This window comes from Haemorhous mexicanus, chromosome 9, assembly GCF_027477595.1.
Source record: "Haemorhous mexicanus isolate bHaeMex1 chromosome 9, bHaeMex1.pri, whole genome shotgun sequence".
Classification (NCBI taxonomy): Eukaryota; Metazoa; Chordata; class Aves; order Passeriformes; family Fringillidae; genus Haemorhous; species Haemorhous mexicanus.
The window spans coordinates 28281419-28301446 of NC_082349.1; the positions used below are offsets into that span (position 1 = coordinate 28281419).

At 40.7% G+C, this 20028-nt stretch overlaps 1 protein-coding gene across 5 annotated transcripts in view; it reads right to left on the minus strand.

Annotated features, from left to right (window-relative positions):
• Positions 1-20028, minus strand: part of DNM3 (dynamin 3) — a 171593-nt gene that overhangs the window by 61865 nt on the left and 89700 nt on the right. For all 5 annotated transcript variants that reach the window (XR_009487550.1, XR_009487549.1, XM_059854656.1 and 2 more), the window contains one exon: positions 5258-5367. Coding sequence is in view for 3 of the 5 variants with exons in the window: in XM_059854656.1 (XP_059710639.1) it covers positions 5258-5367 (110 nt within the window). In the remaining 2 variants the exon portion in view is untranslated. The remainder of the gene's footprint in view (positions 1-5257; positions 5368-20028) is intronic.

A 20028-nucleotide genomic window follows, 5' to 3' on the forward strand; every position in this document is an offset into this window, starting at 1 on the left:
CCTGACAGACAGAGTGTATTCAGGAGTCAGGAGCTACAATTCCTCATCTGGCAGTTCTATTTTCAGTCCTATTGTGTGCCCTCAAAATGGCCTTTTGCTTGCTCTTCTCTGGACATTCATCTGTCTGTCAGATTAAAGAGCTGTTTTTACAGACAGGCAGCTCTGGAGCAGGGATGGCAGATTCTGTCCCACTGCTTCATGATTCCTGAAGGGCATTTTGCTCTCAGGAACCCAGTCTTGTGAAGCAAAAGGAACAGTTCTGTGCTTTGCATTGCCCCTCACACCCCTCTATCACACAGAACCACAGAGGTGAAGAAAGCAACACCATTACTCAGCTTCATCTGGGTCCTGGTGATGCCTCAGGTATGAGCTTTTATATTTTTCAAGTTCTGTGCTGCTTTAGTGTGTGGATCTGGGCTTCATATGAGGGGATGGTGAGCTCTCTGCACAGAGCAGGGAGACAAAACAATTCCTGCTCTAGCTGGGACCAAGGACAAATGATCCAAATCTCAGCCCAAGAGCACAAACAGCATGGGCTGGAGAGAGAGAAACAAGCAGGGTGGGACTGCATGGGCTAAAGCTGGAACTGGACAATAAACTCCAATACGCAAATGGAGCAGAACTTATAAAAGTGAGAGACCCCGTGAGCTGTTGTCCATTTTGTGACCATTTTGGTCCATCTTGGGTGCAGCCCTGGCTGGGCTCTTGTGCTGCCCAAGGTGCATCCATTGAGGAGATCCTTTTAATAAATCCCTGCTTTATTCTTTAGCTCTGTCTAGCCTCTGTTTTAGGTCAGCCTGCACAGGGCATCACTGGTTGGGCAGGAGGGAAAAGACACGAGAACTGGGGGCCTCTTCTTCTGAAAGGAAGGCAGAATTTCACCCATTGGTTCTGCTCCTCTGGCTCCAAGGAAAGGACTGAGTCTGAAGGGGAGCAGAGGAAGGCTACTGATCCGCCAGGTAACCCTTCCTCACTCTGTGGTTGCTACTCCCACTACTGGTAAAGTAGGCTTGAAAAAAAGTCAGTAACTTAACAAACACTTCAGCCTGCTCCCATTTATAACCCCCAAAGCCTGTACCTAGTAGAATCCCTACTCCTATAAAAGAGAATTCATCTCTCCAGAGTTGGAGAGGAGGTGGAAAGAAGCTTTTTCTCTGCTTCTAGCATATGAAGACAGGTTTTTAAACTCAGCATAATTTCTTCAATTAAAAGGGAAGTAGTACATAAATCGAGGTGTAATACAGTAATACAACAATTTATTGACCAGTAAATCAGGAAAAAAATGTAACTAGGCTACTGCAAGGACAAGAGATTACTTTAGAACAACAGACTATCTGTCAAAATAGTACCATGTGGATCAAAAGGACAAGATCAACAACTGCTTGCCCTTCTCAGGGGAGATGGAGAGGTAGGACTTGCACAGATCCTTAAGGGAGACATATTTAAGACTACAGTTCTTGTCCCAGCCTACAGTCCTTGGGTAACAGAAAAAGCACCAAGAAGTGAATAATTTTACAAGAACTACACAGAGAATAAATCAAGTATTTGGAATTAAATCCTGTAAGGACAGTAAACTTTCTGGGATGGACAGAATTTGTTTTCTTTGTTCTTGAGCTCTGAACAAGAGTCTTACCCACTCAGCAATGCGAACATGACAGGTTAATCTACTGAATGTGAGTTGAGATGCTGACAAAATCCTCTCATCTCCATTCTCAGCTCTGCCTAGAAAGTCAGTGGCTACACAACTTCACAGTGAGCTCTACAGCAGTACTGCAAACATTCTTTCTTTTCCTATAGCATAATTATTTTAAAGTACTCAATATATTTGATCTCTTTTTCCAGTCTAAAAAAAGCCAGACTTGCCACGAGTTTCCTGTGGAGAAGATGGTTAACACAGAATAGCACTCACTTGACAGCTTTAGGTTAGACACACACTGCTTGAACCCACAGCTCAACTTCAGTTACTAAAGGCAGGCTCATGCTGCCAAAATGATCCAGGAATCACAGGGCACTCACTCAAATTTACTTTTGTTTAGTATCTACTATTTCTAAGGTAAGGAAACTAGAGGAGTCCATTACAAAGGCCTTCCATAGTGTCTATAAATTAAGTAGACAGCCCATTCAAAAACTTTAAATGTATGACTTACTTTGCAGAAAAACAAACCTAACCTCCCAGCTAAGTAATACTGTAACTATTTCAGGCTATGTTTTCCTTTTCCCACCCTCACCTTTTTTTTTTTTTGTTGTTTTTTTAAAGATTTAATTAGAAAGTAACATGAAAATAATTTAATTATTTCACAACACAGCCTTTTCATAAACACACAATTATGTTCATTTCATGAGAATTTATCTTCACTGTGAAATCAATCGTCACAGTCTCCATTTACTCTACATTACCAAGTCACATTTGATTCCTGTCAGAGAACTGTTGACTTCTGCAGTAAATCAAAATGACAGATACTGTTAGTTTTCTTCTCCATCTACCCCCAGTCTCAGCTAACTCAAGATGGTTTTTCCTTCTATGCAGTGAAATGAGTATTTTCCTGGTAACTATATTTCAGAGCTGGAAAGGTTTTCATAAATGGAAAAAATGCAGTGCATAATCCAGGAAACTATTGAAATGTACAGTATCAGAAACATATGGCTGGAGCAAATACCTATGCAGTGAGGGGCTGGGAATGAAAAAGAGAACAAGCTTATTAAAATTCTTCTCCTAAAGGATTTTTGCTTGAAAACTAAAATAATTTAATTGCACATTAAGAAAGATTTCATAGTAAAGGAAAAACATGCTGCAGATTATGGGGGGAGGGAAAAAGAGATACAGAATAATCTCCATGCTATCATGGAAGCTGGAACAGATGATTTTGCCTTTGTTCTTTAATGATCTACATCTTAAATAGCAAAATGGTTCCATAACCAGAACCTTCAGTGGGCAGACTTTGAAAGCTGATTTCTCAGTTGCTAAGGTTTTTTTAATTAAAAAAAGCAACCACTCCACCACCCCCCAACAAAAAAAAAAAAACCAACAACCACCCCCCAACAAAAAAAAAAAAAACCAACAACCCCCCCCCCAAAAAAAAAAAGCCAGCCAGAAACTAAATTAATTTTTTTAAACGATCTTTGAAAAGCAAGACATACTCACACACACAGACATCAGAAACCAAGATTCAAAGATAACCACAAAGTAAAACAACTATAAGAATTCGTATTTCAATGTATTTTTATCAATTCTCTCTTTCAGTTTCCTTAAGAATGTGGGATAGGGGACAGTCCCCAGCCAGATCACTCTACTCAAGAACCAATATTCCTGTTTTTGCTGACACATCTATGAATTCAGGATTCAGTGGAAAGTGATACCAATCTTTTTTTGATCAATTTGTGCCAGGAGGCAGATTTTTAGAAATATCAAAAATCAGCTGTTTTACAGTAACAGAGAAACTGCTGTTTTAATTAGAATTCAATAAATATTTCTTCAAAAACAATTTTGCCTCCCTTAAAGCTGCAAGACTGACTCCATGATCTGCCTCTCTGAAGGCAAAGGTATTTTGTGTTCTTACTGCTGTGCTGTCATGTCTTAACATGCCCATGTGGATGTAAGGATGTTTTTAGAGCAGCTTGCAGAGGCTGTAGGGCCTACTCAGAGCCCAAAGAGGCCGGGCTATTACAGACATGGCAAACATTTTAGACATTTGATTTTGAAATCCTTGATGTCTAGTATGGATGAAGATCAAGGGAAAATGTGAATGTACCGCTATATACCACCTAAATAAATCCCAAACTTGTCAATGAAAATGCTTCTCTTGGATTTTCACAGCAGTTCAATGATTAATATTTATGATGATGATAATACTCAAAGCCATTAGTTGAACCAAAAGAGAAACAATGAGTTAAATTAACAAATTTCTCATGGAAGTAACCTAATATGTCCAGCTGCTATCAAGCCACCAGGACAAAGTTATCTTTCTTGATGGATCCACACACATCTACAGCCAGAACCATCAGAATTACATTCATTTCTAGCATCCAAAGATCATTTCTGTTTTTAAGAACATGAAAAGCTTTTCAAAGCTTTTTTCTGTGCTCCAGAAACACAAGTGCTCAAGCATTTGAAATGTTATTCCCAGCCAGTATGTGTGTGACGTGCTTTCAAAGGGCATCTCCTGGCAGACCATGCAGGCTGGCTGAGGTGGCAGCAGACACAGGCAGAGCCTTCCTGGGCTGGTTCAGATTGAGCATGACATTGTGGCCTCACATTCCTGGGGTCAGCAGAAACCTGACAGCCCAGAAATCCCGCGCTTTGCTTTTGCTTTGCAGGAGGGAGGGGCACTCTTTGCTTCTGAAATTCTGGCCACTATGTCTGGCCAGACTGGAGCAAAGACAGCTGCCTCTGCAGAGAGCCACATCCAGCCCTCATCATCTTGAGTATGGGTAATGCCAAGCTTTAGTGATGTGAGGGAGAATCAGGTGTGAAGGAATTTAGTAGAAGAGGGAAATAAGGTCATCTATGCATGCTACATTTGCCTGAAAAAAAGCTTAGAGAAATTGTCCCCTATCTGCTAAAATGCAATTCCCCTGAGACAACTACAAAGGCAACTCTCTTCCTCCGTTAAAAAAATAAAAATTACTCATCACTTTTATGTCTTTTGTAACATTTAAGGAAACTGAGCTGGCTGTGCATCAGGAGTAGCTTCCATAGAGCACCCGCACCACTTAAAACAGAGAAGAGTCTGAGAGGAAAAGTGTGGGGCAAAAACTAAAAGGCAAGGATTTTATTAATTAAATAAGTAGAGGAATCTATTTTTACTCCATTCAGCAGTGTTTAAACCCAAACAAACAATCAAATGAGTCCCGAGATTAGTGACAGGCAAGATTTTCCACTGGAGAAAGTGAAAAGCAATGACACTTTTGTGATTTACACCAGTTGAATCTGGTCACAAGTTACAGAAGTCATGAATGTTTTGGTAAGCCTAGGTGACTGCCAAATAAAACAAAAATAGGATCAGGAGATGATTATTCAGCCATAAGGAAGGACTGGCTGACTCATCATGGAGCTGTTTCACCCCACGAGTGGCTCGGAGGACACCAATCTCTCATCCCATGGTTATGCAACAGCAAAGCAGAATATCAAATAAATCAAGAATATCAAGACCTTGTGGACTCAACATGGTGGAAACAGCAGAAGTGCACTCACAGTTATTAAAATGCTCAGCTAGATACTATCTGATAGAAGTATCTGCAGAATAGCACATTTTCTTACCTCTGCTCTGTGTTAAACAGTGCAAAGATGTGTTTGCTGGACATGAAGCTCTTTTCCACATCTCGCACTTTCAAGTTGTCCAAAGGCAGCATGTACTTCTTCTCTTTTTCCTAGAAAAAAAAAGGATTAAAACAACACTGTGTGAGAAGAAGCCTGATGTCAGCAAGATCTGTTGAGTTGGTAATGACTTTGGAACATTTGTTATCATAAGGAAATACCTAAATTTAAATGTCTGCTTATCTTTCATAGACCTACCTGCACGAGAAATGAAACCTTAGTTTCAGTTCTGTTTTTCACCAACCCTTTTAAAACATTTCCTAATAAAAAAAGTTCACCTCAAACACATAAACATCTACATTTGTTATTTTTCATTCCTCTGAATTCTAAAAAGGCAAGGGTCAGACTTCACTAAAATAAAAGTGTCTGATCAAAAAAAAAAAAACAACCTCTTCTATGTCTGCACAGCAAGAGAAGTAACTGGTGGCATAAGTTCATCTCTATTTTTTTGCTATTATTAATTATTTAAAAATGGCATTTAATAAACCCACACATAAACTTTCATTCTGCCAGTGAAAAATACAAAATCCATACAAATCAATCAAAATAATACCATGTACAAACAAAATCAGAATCTAATCTAACCAGCTTATTTCTGCAAATAGGAATGAGTTATCCACTCCTGCTGTAGCCAACTCCTTTACAATTTCACCACAACCCTCACTTACAGCACAATCACTGCAATTTCACCTTTTCCAGGTTACTTCCTTCACTTCCAATTAAGAACTAGCAATACTCCCAAGGTAATTTATTATGTCAGAACAAAAAAATCCCTGAGATGATTAGCTGTTTCCATTGTGTTAAACTTCTTTAAGCGATGGATAAACCAAAGCTGACCTCTCCAGCTTGCTTTGCAAACACACCTGATGTTCAATAGAAGGATCCAAAGACAAGAGGACATCCTCAAAGCTCTCCTTCTGGGTTTGCCCATCTCAACAGCACTGCTCACAGGGTTATTAACACAGCACAGTTTAACAGCTCCTAAAAGCCATCAAGGTACTCTTAAGGCTGGTGCCACTATGGCAGCAAAGGAGTGCAGAGAGGCTTTATGCCCTGGAATTTTTCCAGTGGATATAAATGGGGTTTTCATGACTTTGGCTACCCAATGACCCTACAGAACTTCAATAAATCACCAAAGTTGGAGAGCTCAGATTCCTTCACAGTCCCTTATCAGCCAACTTGAAGCAAGGCTGACTGGTCTCTGCCCAGCCACCACCAGAGCCAGCTCTGAAGTCCAGCATCACTGCACTTCCTGAAGTATTCTGGGCTGGGACATCACTCATGGGGGTTGACTCAGGAAGAAACATGCATGGGACAACAGTTTATTGTATGCCAGGAAACAGGACAAAGGGACAAACCAATCTAGGACTCAGCCTTCTCTGTGAGTGTTTCCCAGAATACACCAAGCAGCTCTCAGTGCACAGAACTGGAAGATGTCCTGGCTGGGCTGAACGTGTGTTCTGTGAGGGCAGATGCAATTCATCTTGGCTGAGCTTCAGCAGATTGCAAAACTCAGCTGGATGAGAAGGGCCCTAAGAGTGAAACTATAAAAATACCATGACATGGCCAACAGAGGCTCACTTTCCTAGACAGCCTCCTAGCAGGCCTCAGGAGAGGAAAAAGCAGATTTCAAAAGCCCTTCTGGAAAAGCACAGCTTCTCTTGTTGTTGAATACAAAGGTTATCAAATTCTGTGTATTATATAAAAAGCATCTGATGGATTTTGAAACTGCCTCTATCTTAACTACCCTAGAAATTGTCCTTCACAAAAGAAGATGCACAGGCATATTCTTCATTCCCTCACCTAACATCTGCTCCCATGAAGGAGTCTAGTTCAGTGCCACTCTGTAGCTGTCTATCACAGCTCAGATTTAAATTCTGCTTCCAGGGAATCTGTATGGTCTGAAGCCTTGGGGCTCTCCCAGCAGGGACTGTATACTACCACCCACTCAGTGAGAATTACCACTGAGACAAATAAAACTAAGCCATGTAAATTCATAATTTATAATTTAAAAAAATAATGGTAAACAACACTAAATGAAGATCTTATAAATATGTTTATATGCAAACTATAAGTACCTATCCTCTAATACTGATTTATATTGATATGATCTCTTTTGCTATTATAAATTTATGTCCTAACTAGTATAGTAAATAAAAGTATTAGCATTTAGTATTGCAATGTATTAGCTCTGATGCCATGACAAACGGACACACACTTGAAAAATATTGTAACATATATTAAACCTTGTATCAAAAGCAAATATTGTCTTTTTCAGCTGAAAGCTGGACTGAAGGCAATGTAAGATACTTTGTATTCTATTTCAAAAACTTAAGGCAGGTTATATATAAAAAAATCTTTTGGACAGAAATACTCCATTTGGGCAGATATATTCCATCATAGCTAAGGAAAAAACTCCAAGATAAGCTTAATTTTTTCTTTAAAACTTATCTTTCAGTATTACAGAATAGACTTATCATGATTTACTATTCAATTACTGAAAATTTAAGAAGTTTCTGATGAGGTGTTTCTTCTGACAGACACTATTTACTGACAAACCAAGCAACCACAGATGAATAAAAATAGAAACTGATGAAAAAACTATACCAAGAATCTGATTGTCTAAACAAAAACTCCACAAGAGGGAAAGTTATATAAATGTTGATGCCAAACTGTGAGAAAGTGTTTCTTGTGCACCACCAGGAAAAAGGAAATGCCTACTGCAGGCTAAGAAGTGGTTGGTATTTATTTACATGGCCTCCTACCCACATGCTGAGACAGGGCAGTTTCCAAGAAAGGGAAATCACAGGGTGCCTGTGCTTGAGGCAAACAGCCACACAGGAGAGATCAGAGCTAAATACTGCTTAATTCCAGGAGAAAGGTATTACTGTGACATTAAAGTCTGTCAGCATAACTCATTGCAATTTTATTTTCCCTCCAAAGTGGGAGAGAATATACAGAAATAGAGAACAAGCTAATTCAACAGCAGATAAGCCCAACATTTCAGCCTAAGCTCAATTAATATTATGTTATGGTAGGGCTAAAAAAGCTGCAGCCAGGACTGTTTGTGCAAGTTTCCCATCCTGAGAGGCTGACAGCATAAGAAACAGGGAATGCATGAAGCCTGGGAGGAATGGGGCTAGGCACACTTCGACGAGTGACTACATGCACATAACTGTGGGTCCAGTTTGTCCCCCTCAGCATTTGTTCTTTTTATTTATAGATTTTTATTTTTATAAAGGGGCAGAGAACTTCAGCGTGACATGAGGGGAAAAACCAGCACATGCTGATCTCACGTAGAGACTTGGCCTCTCTTTTTCCAGAGTAGAGGAGAAGGAGGAAAAAGTGGGAGGTAGAATGGCCCATTCCTGTCCCTGTGACATGAAAAAAATTCCCCATTCTCCACCTTAGAAAAACAAATGAACCTGCTGGCCTGGAGAGGCCTTCCCACCCTGGAGACGATGTTTCACCACTCGTGGGCATAAGTAGCACTCACATCCTTAATGGACCAGTTCTGCTCTCTGACAGGCAAGGGAGCTGCCAGGAACTGACAGCATGATGTAAATATGCCATATTACAACTGCCCCTTCCTTCTGCACTGCTTAAATGTACTAAAAATAAATACTGCTCAAGTCCAAAATGGCACAAGGGATACAAAAAATACAACAGCAGCTCCCCTTCCCCCAGCAGGGTCTCAGCCAGCACTTCCAGGCTAATGAACTCCACTGCATTTTCAGCCAGGGGCAGGAACTGCTTCAGAAAGCCTTCTGTGCTTCTGGAACTTTCAGGATCAGTGAAAACAGCAAAAGAGACCTTGGACACAACGTCAGCAAAACGGATGATAAGAAGAACAGAACTCCCTTCCTTCAAAGCTAGAGATCTTTAAATGATTTCAGCTTCTTCCAGTTATCAAAGGTGGTTCTTCTGTCACTTCAGGCTGGCTAAGGTGCAGCAGCAGCACAGGCTCTTTCCCACAAAAGATCAGAATTCAAGTTTATGCAGCACGCCTCAAGCACACGATGCTCAGGTTCTGAAATGCAGGACTGAGCCAAGCATTGGCCCAGTTGCACCTTCAGCTGCATCAAGAGAATTGAGCTGGTTTGCTCACCACTTACCAATGCCTTATAGAACACCAGCTTTGACATGGAGGGTCATGACACCAACCAAAACCTGTCCATGTGGGGATCCCAAGTTCAAAGAAATCAAGCTCCCAGCTGGAAGCACAGGCCACACTGGAAAGGATGGAACAAAGGCTGGTTTACAGCAGGATTCATTTTCTGCATCAGCTGAGAGCACAGATCTCAGGAATATTTACTGTGCACTGAGAACAAATGTAGATATCCACAAAATTCCTCTGCCATTAGCATGAGGCATTAACAGGCATTAGGCATTGATTAGGCAAAAGAGGGAACTGCTTTAAAATCACAAACTGAGGAAGAACACCTTTGAAATAAAGCTGGGGAAGAGCAGATTAAAAACTTAGCATTTCTACCACTGGACTGGGTTTCCAGACCCACACTGTACTGCTCTCTGGATTTGTTTCTGCATTTGTACCCGGGGATAATACTTACCTGACTCAGGCATCGTGCTCAACATTGATTCTGCCAGAGCCAGGGATGGCAGGGCATCATTAAATATCCTGCAATCAGGGCTCTAAAACGTGTAGGTGGAACACCCAAGCCAAGCAACTACTTGGCAAAGCAGTTAAGCAGCAGAGGCAGAAAACTATCCCAAAGCAAAGCTATTGTACAGGTACTGTACTATTTGATACGGCCAGAGCAGTGTCCACATGCTACAGAGACACAAGAAGCAGTGGCTTGTGAACCTGCTGAGCCAGAGTGATCCTTATTGAAGAAAGGAGAAGAGAAATAATAGCAGTGTAAGGAACTGCTGGTGGTCTGTGCCTGTTTACTCCCAAAAAGGAAAGGCTCAGCCTTATTTACACCTCGGAGCTCTGGCTGCCAGTGCCAACAGCCTACACTGTGGCATTTGATGAAAGTGAAAACTATTGAGATGCCTCATAGAAACCTTTATAGTATTTAAATCAATATCCAAGAGTTTACCATATTCTGACTTTAAATATATCCAAGAGAATTTTCCTGTGTTTCTGTTTCAGTTTATATTTCTCTCCCAGTTGACAAAGCCACACAACATCTTCACAATGATCTCTGCTTCACCACACTTGGCTTTAAAGCACACTTTGAAAAATTAAGCATGAGATTCTCAGACACTACTGCAACATTCTGAAGAAAAATGAAGCAAGTTATTTTATTACAGACTACTTAGCAGTGTGGGATTCAGGCCTGAGCATGCTCTTGGGTACAGATGTAGAAAACATAATTCTAACACGTCTATAAAATGAAGAAGGAGCTGCTTTACCAGAAAAACAATGCACACCTAAATATTCTAACATTTTTATGAAAAGCACTGAAAAAGAATACTTAATAAATTGCAGATGAGAACATGTTTCTTCCATCTATGCACCTCTCCCCACCAGTCTTCCAGAGTCAACTCCAAATTGAAAATCTCATGACAAAAATGTGACAATGGCCCAGGCTGATAAGCTGGGCTGTTGTAAGAACAGAGCACAAATACCAAATCTTCTATTCCTTCAGTCTTACAAGTCTTTATCTTTTGCCATGCTCAAAATACTGAGTTTCTTATATAAATCAAAGCTGAAAATGCCAAACCTGAAACCATAGCTGAAAGAAAGATCTTATGATAGAAGCAAGCTATTTCAGGTTTCAGTTATTATTTTTCTATATTTTGCATTTGTACTATTTTTTTCAGGCAATTATGCATACTTCTGGCACTTGCAATTTTTTTCCAATCTTTCAGTAACACAACATATTATTAAAAAAATTTAAGAGCCTTGTTATATCCCTGCTGTTCCTTCAGAATTCAGCTATGGGACTAAACCTGATGCTAATGGTAAATCAGTCATCAATCTGCCTTTTTGTTAATTTTACAGAGTGTCACTCACTTCCCACACTGGTTCTCTCTTGTAAGACCCAGCATTATATTTGTTTCTGCACGCGTTTTTTTTCCCAATTCTTTTCAGGAATAGAAAAATGAGATTTCACAACTCTGCGTTCAAAATACTTCAACAAGAAATGGCCACTGGTTCTTCCTTGAAAGCAGTTTTCTGTCCTGACACATTTCAAGACTTCCCAGAAGGACATCAGGATAGGCTGTCTCAACATCTCTATTTTGCAGGACAGGTTTCCAGGGAGCTGAAGCTGCAGTTTCAATTCCTACAGCACACCCCAGAGCAGAACCTCACAACCTCCCTGCTCAGAGCTAGGCAGCCCCAGATTCCTCCTTCTCCTTGCCTGGAAGAGAGGATGGGCACAGAATCCTTGGGGAGAGCTGTGCTGAGCAGCCGAGCTGGCCTTGAAGTGGGAGCTGACAAGCCTGCTGTACCTGCCTAATTCCATGGGGTTGCTGCCTGCACATCTTTCCCCTCAGTAATGAGGGGGGGCTGTCTAGGCATCCCATTGCAGAGTCTGAATGGCTGTATTACATAAAAAAATAATCTTCAAAAAAGGAAATCTAGTAATTCCACCAGTACTCCCCCCTGCCTTTATAGAATCAGTACATCAAATGGAAGGGCAATAGTTTCTGGAGTATATAACAAATTCAATGTTAAGTTTGCCCCTCTCCAAAAGAGGTGTTTATTATCACAAGTGAAGGGCTGGTCTTTCACTGCTCTGTGCTGTCAGTAAAAGGATCAATCTGAGAAAGGGCCTGATGAAGAGGAAATCTCTGTTTAGCTCCTATTAGTTAGGATCTTGAAAGGTCATTTTGAATTTGGGAAATCTTGCCTGGGAAAGAAGCCAGCAATTCCTCTGAACTAAAGTGATGTTGGCATTTAAAACTGAGAGAAAGCCCTGACTGATGAGCCAGTGACAGTCTGGAAAAATTCTGCTGGATGCGCCAGGCGGCTGCTCCAAAGGTAGAGGGGGATAAATGTATCCTCTGACCTTTCTATCCCTTACTAGGAAGCCTGCTTAGAACAGCTTGTTTTTCTCTGCTGGTGCTCAAGTTTTTGTTTTTCACTCCTCACCTCTGCAGACCATCCAACCACAGTGGTTTGCAGGAGCAGCAGTGCAGGATGAAGGAGCAGCATGTCTGTGCTGGCACAGAGGGACAGTGACACACCAGGGTCTGTGAGATCAGGCTTCTCAGCTGGCAATCTGCATCAACAATTTTCATTATCACACACACACACACGTGTGTGTGTATAAAAATACTGTAGTTTTTATATATATGGTGGTGGGATTTTTTTTTTTAATTTACAGAAAAAATGTAATTCTTGAAACCTCTTCTCTTTGAATTGAAGTGCAGCTCAGATTTCAGTCTTGGAAAGGTGATGGTCTGGGTGAATGAACCTCTCTAGTTCGAATGATCTCTTGCATTAGGAATACTAAGATAATATGGAAAAAAACCCCAGGAAGTTGCACTGTATTTTCAGCTTCCTCAATGCTCTTAACTTGAAGATAGAAAGAGAATCTTTCATTTATAAGCCTCCTGAAATTCCTTGGTAAGCACATGAAGAAGATGCACCTTAGATACCATACCTTTTTATTTGCTGGAAAGGCATTTCCTAAAACTCATCCAGCTTTTTATCTATTTCAGCTTCTCTAAAGTGAACCCTAGAAAAGCTCAGACTCAGAAAGCCACCAGAGACCCGACATCCTTTGTGTATGCAGAAAAAAAGATCTTTCCTGCAAGATGTAAAATGATAAATCTGCAATTATGTAATTCTGAGGTGATGCATCTGTCTCTGCAGGATTCCTAAACATGCAATATAATGCACACACACAAATTAGCTCATGGCACTTATGCTGCTTTACTTGCTTGTTATCATTAAACGCTTTCAGACAGCAATCAATTTCACTGTGGTGGAGATTACTGCAAAATGCATTAAGAAGTTCACGCCTGTGGCAATGGTCATTGAAAATATTTTGGAAAGCATCCCAGAAGTATAAGACTTTTTCCAGACATCCGAGAGAAACTCTGCTGTGACAGAGCTTCTGGTGTCAAGACTTCTCCCTCAGCACCCATCCTCTTTAGTTGTTTTTTTTTTTAATAGCAGCACTTTTTGAAAGGTACATTTCAGCTTTTTCCTTTTTTTTCTTTTTCTCCTTTTTTTTTAAATCAAGCCAAGATACTTGGGTCATGGAAAACATTAACTTCTGAGACAACTGTCTGAAGCTATCTCCTTCCTTGCTCCACATCATATGTACAAATATACTCTAGCTTATCAATTTTGTCAAAGAAAAACTGTTGAATTATAACATGAGTGATAAAAATCACCTGACTACCCTATCTCAACAACATATTTGTTTGGTTGTTATTTTTTTTGGTAAACTAAGTAGCCCTGGGGATGTTCCTATAACTAATAAAAAAAGAAAACTGAGAACATCATAACCACCAAGCACAATTTCTACTTCATATCAAAAACATTACCTTCAAATGCTAAGTTACATAATGCCAACAAACCTTCAAGGGAAGATTTTGAGATGTGTCTCAGAATTTGACAAAAAGATATCCTAAAATAATTACAGTGATGTGCAGCAAAACCTGCAGCTTTCTGTCCTTGGAAACCAATATTAGACTGAAATCTCCTTAGAAATAGTCATCAGGAATGTTCCCATGAAGCTGTCCCAGACTGAAGCACTCCTGAGCTCTGAGCCAAAGCTGCTCCTCAAACTGACCTTAAGTTTCCTCTGTTCTCAAACCCTCCTCAGCCAAAGGCCACCTCTGAATGTCCATCACCTGTCCCAGTAAGTACTGGAATGGGAGTGGGGGTTGACTCAAAAAAGGAACCTGACAAACAGGGGCATGGGAATGTGGAAAAAAAGGTTAGTAGAACATCCAAGAAATTTTTCAAAAGATTCAGTGTCAAGCTCCTCTGGTTCAACTTCAGTTCATTTCCTCTGGTCTTGCTGATTGTCTGGGAGAAGAGACTGACCTATCTGCCTATAGCCTCCTTTCACACAGTTACAGAGAGCAATAAGGTCATCTCTGAGCCTCCTTTTCTGCGGGCTGAGCCATCCCAGATCGCTCAGCCTCTCCTCATATGTCTTGTGCTCCTTCACCAGCTTTGCTGTCCTTCTCTGGACTGGCTCCATCAAAGTTACTACCATCAAAAAAAGTGACTGCAAGGTGCCAGGCAGTGCTGGTCTCCTCCTGATCCCTACCACCAGAAGTGTGTGCAGAGGGAAGTGTGTGCAGGAGAGCTGCCAAATATGATGGTTATCAATATGCAGAGGCTGCAGATTAAATGCAAATGTCCAGTGTTGCTTCTTCCTGACCATTGTATGTTAGTTTGTCACAGGCAGAAGTGTGTTCCATGAAGGACACTGGGCACATTGCAAATCATTTTGATTGTGCTGATCAGCTGTTCCCTTGCAGCATAATACAGAAAACAGAGGGCCTGTTGCAGCATCACCCCAAGGTATGTCAACCCTACAGCACACCTGCAAAACACACACCTGAAACAGAGGCACAAACTCCACTGCCCAGGCCAGGTGCTCTCTTGAAACAGCCAGGCAGGTGCTGAGCTCAGCAGGAGGTAGCACACTCTGGGGAAGCACACAGCAACACCTCTGGAAGGACAGAGGCATTCTCCCATTGAAATAACCACAGACTGTTCAAGTGTTGTCACTGCCTTTTGTGGGGTGGCAGACCTTGGGTTATTTATTGACAGATCACCTTTGTCAGCTTCATCCAAGCCCACCCTTGTGCCCTTGCTGAATCACAGTGAAGGATAACACCCCTAACACCAAAGCCTTAGAGCCTGGCCATCCTTGGCATTCCTGCAGGCCCAGAGCAGGCTGTGCCATGTCCAGGACAGATCACCCAAAGCCACCTTTGCAGCCAGCTCGAGCAGAAACAGGCAAACAAACACTCTGCAAGCACAAACTCACAGTTATGCCTCAAGCTGCAGCTTTTATATTTTCCAGATCAGTAGTGCTTTAGTGTATAACTCTAAAATTCCATAATGTACTAATTCAGCTACTGTTATGCCATTTTAATTGGACAAAAAAATTTCTCTCTAGGCTTGAAACTCAAGGACACCTTACTATCTCAGGCCCCCAAAAATGTAAACAATGAACTGGGGGGGAAAACTTTGAGTAAATGACTTCATTACCTGAAGCTATAATTGGACAATTAACTTCTGATATGCAAATAAACCAAACTTATATCTGTCTGAAACTCTCATGACCATCGTCCATCTTGAGTGTAGCCTCTGCAAGCCTCCTGCACTGCCCAAGTTGTGTCTATTGAAAACCTTTCAAAAAATACCAACTTTATTTTCTAACTCTGTCTAGCCAGCCTCTCCAAGGCATCAACAGCACATCCTCAGCCATGTGGGATCAGTTTCTCCATGTCAGAGGCAACAGGCAGAGGTTTGTGCTGAGGCAGATCATGCACTGTCACAGCCAAGAGCGGGGAACAAAGCTAGACTGCCACTGAGCACTGCAAGGGGCTCAGGGGAAGTGGGGTGCTGAAGTCAGGAGACAACATCTGTGATGCTTCTGGCTGCCAAATTCATCCTTAGCACAGCAGCAACAAACTCTCAGCCAACCAGAGACTCCATCATCATCGCTGTGAGCAACAAGCACGAAAAGCTGGGCAAGGAGAGAATCTCTCAAAAGTATCAGCACCTGGGAGGAGGTTGCTTTTGTATGGGGGATGAAGTCTTCAGTAACTGCCAGATTTAAGAATCTTACAGTCATATTCTTTGGCTATCCCAAAATAAAAACCTTACGAATAATTCAAAAGTATTTTTAATTGTTTTTCTACTTTTCTCCATATCTCTTCCAATGCAGACTAATGCCAAACCTTGTCTTTTCTTGCAGTGACATTTAAAAATATGTCATTTCTCCTCTGTATGAAATAACATCATCTTTAAAGAATTCCAGTTCTCCCATGTCTGGATTCCTGCAATCAGCTACTACTCTGATTCATACCTAACACCCTCTTTTATTCCATGCTTTTTGCTTAGGGAGGGACATACAGATTGAATACACCATTGTGTAGACTGAAAGTTGTGTTAAGATGACAAACACCTGCATTTACTTAATCATCTTTGTTAAGATACTGTCAGTTGGCTTCCCCAAGAGCACAATGAGAAAGGAGCTCTTTCCTAAGGAAAAAACCTCTAACCAATGATCACAATAGCTGTAAGAACTATCTTCATCATGCTCTAAAAATTTGTAACATGCAGCTTGGATAGCTATTGTTGGTGAAATTATATTGTGAAAATAAGATTTTAAAAGATTCAATAAACAAGGTGTAAACTTTTGCTTCAGCAGCAGTGGCTACACATGCTTAAACCTCAGCTGTTTCAAAGAATCCATGAAAGGTATGATGACTTTGGAAGTCCCCAGGAGCTTGAGAACTCCACACAAACATTGGTAATGCAAGAGGTAATGACATTATTGCAAACACAGAAGACAACAAAAAAGGTGCATTGAAATGCAAAAGTTGAAAGATGCTTTCAAAAATGGTGAAGTTTTACAGTATGCGGACAAGGAAGATAAACACCACTGCCTCTCTGGAAGAAAGGGAAATATTTACTGTGCAGCACTTCCTCAGCAGTGTAAGTCCTTTTTCAATGCTGACTCAAAATATTGGAGACTATCAATTCCCTGGCCCTAAACTTGCAGGACACTGTAACAACTGTAAAGAATCACTGCAGCGTACGTACACCAATCCTACACAACGCTGACATACGGCACTGAATTCCCAGACAGTCAGTCAAAGTTCTGGGCAGGAAACCAAATTCCATGGGTGTTTTTTTTCTTTAAACACTATGTCAAAACACCCCTATTACTCGTTACTTGTGCTTTGAAAGATATACTCCATTACTCCTTAATGTCGTTAGCTTTTACAGATACTGCAACCAACAAGGAACTGCTGCTGGAAAAATCCATCTCCAAAAGCCATTTTGGGAGTGTTTCCATGGGAAAGCAGCGTGGTCACAACAAAAATCCAAGTGAAAACAAGATAGCTAACTTACAAATATTCGTACACAATCAAATTTCAGTAAGGAATCTAGAATAGTGAAACTAACCAACTCCCAAGTCTGTAATTTTTCACAAGGAAGTTGGTTCTATGATGGATTCTGAAAACTGAATTCACACAACAAAGCCTTACTTGTGTAAATCCTCTTATTAGCTGTCAATGAGCTCCTTTCACACACAGTTAATTCTGTTATCAGAGATCATCTTTAACATGTTCCAAAACAGTAAAGAACATTTAGGACAAGCATTTTGTTTTCAGGACACTTAAAGATACAAAGAAGGAGAGACATTGCAAAGTTGTCAATGAAATTTCTAAAATATAATATAAAACCAATAAAACAATTCAGCTAGTTCCCCTCTAGCCTTCAAAAGCCTCAAAAGTATTGAAATAAAATACTGAAATGAAAAGTTCATTAGAAGTGTTCTATGTCTGCCCAAGTGCTGTTTTAACATCCAATTCAGCAATTTGATTTTCTGTGATCCATTCCCTGCATTTACATTACTCAAACTAAATGTATATTTTAATTATTGCCTCAATTCTTTATTTTTGCTGAAATAACATTCTGGGCTCTTTTAAGGATATTCCCAAGCTTACAAAAACTAGACTATCTAGCAGTTTAGATTTGTTTTAAATGTCTAATAATACATTATACTGAAATAGCTTGAAATAATGAGGGCTTTATACTAATACATTATCAAAATATAATTACTAGTAATTCCCAGGAAAAAAGTACACGACAACAGACAAGGCTAAATGCATGTATATTTAAATAAATGCATTACAGAACTAATTGCCATTACTCAAAAAAGGAAAAAAAAAAGTCTTCCCCAAACCAAGTGTTATAAGCCTGGACAATTTACATTTCAAAGAAATTCACATTCCCTCATGCAAACAGAAGACCTCAAAGTACATTTCAATCTGCTCTGAAATCACACTTTGGAAATGCAGGTGGGAAAAACCTAATTCAGAAGGGGAAAAATACAGTTCAGTCTAAGAAGACAAAACTATGGTTTAAAATCAAATTCACTTGGCAGCTGCACAGAGCCTTTACAGGTGACTCCTGAGTCCCCTTGTTTTTCTTGCACTCACTTTCTTTTTCCATTCACCTCCCACATCTCCTGCAAAAGACGCTTGGTGCAAGAAGTGGTTTTCAAGTTAGGAACTACAGAAATGCAAAGACAACCCTGGCCAGTTTGTGTGTGGACAAAGACCACCATTTGTAGGTGCTCTTTGCAGAGAAGGGCACTGTTTGTAAAGCCACTGGAACTGTACACAGCACTCTTACAGAACTGACACTACCTCCTCCCAAAAGGGTAGTGAAGATGGGAACCTCTGATATCTTCTGTAGGCATAAACAAAATCCCAGACCCTTTCAGAACACTATGACACAAGGTCACCTTGAAGAGAAGCACATTATGGAATTTTTCTTCTGCTCACTGAAAAGGAGGAAAATTTTATATACCATAACAGATGCATGCCACTCAATCTAAAATAATTATACTCTAATTACCATTGGATACTAAGTTAAACAACACAGCCAAAAAGTCTTCATTATTTCATGATTTGGATCATTTAGAGCAGAACTTGACTGATGTCAGGCACTGAGTTCCATAAGAAAACATTTCTAATTGATTTGAATTAGGCTGCAAATTCTCAGATTACTCTGCAGTTTAAGAAAGTCCTCACTGCCCTCGCACAAACATCCACACAGACACAGCATGGCTTCAAAAGGAAAAAATCCTACCATAGAAAGGTTTGAGTTGGAAGGGAGTTGAAAGCTCATCTCATCCCACTCCCCTCCAAGAGCAGGGACATCTTCCACTACCCCAGGGCGCTCCAAGCCCCATCCAGCCTGGCCTTGACACTCCCAGGGATGGAGCTTCTCTGGGCACTCTGTGCCAGGGCTTCACCACCCCTCAGGGAAGGATTTCTTTCTGATCCTTGATCTAAACCCACTCTGAATCAATTTAAAGCTATCACCCCTTGTCAAAAGTATCTCTCCAGCTCTCTTGGAGTTCCTTTAAGTTACAGTTTAGCTGCTCTAAGGTGCCCTGGAGCCTTCTCTTCTCCCCCTGGGGCCCTAACTCCCTCAGCCTGTCCTCATGGGAAAGGTTCTCCAGCCTTCTGAGCATCTCAATGGCCTCCTCTGGACTTGTTCAAAAAGAAATGTTAACTACAGAATCACAACCCTCCTTTCTCTGCTGTTCATGTCCTAAAGGGGAGGTGGGGCTAGAAGGGAGCAGAATCTACCAAGGAGCTAAAAAAAGCAGTTCAGTACCTCAAAGATGAAAATGAGAAGGTAAAAAGACCTATTGATAGCTACAACACACGGTGACCTGGAGAAGTGGCTGTAGAGGTGGGGATAAGGTTAGGAAAAAGTTATGGAAGAAACTGCTGCACAGTTATCTAAAATATCTGTAGACTGACTTAGTAATGGCACACAAACAGGAAAAGCTAGAAATTTTCAATACAGAACCAAAATTTCTACTTAACTGATCTAACAGAGATTAGTGGAATAATTCATCTGGAAAACTGACATATCTTTATATTCTTGTTTAGAGAGCTGGGCAGAAAATCATTGGAAAAACATCATCTTTCATATCAAAGCACACAGATTGGTGTGGGGTTGGCACAACCCAGAACATTCCCAAAGGAAATAAAACAACAAAGGACAC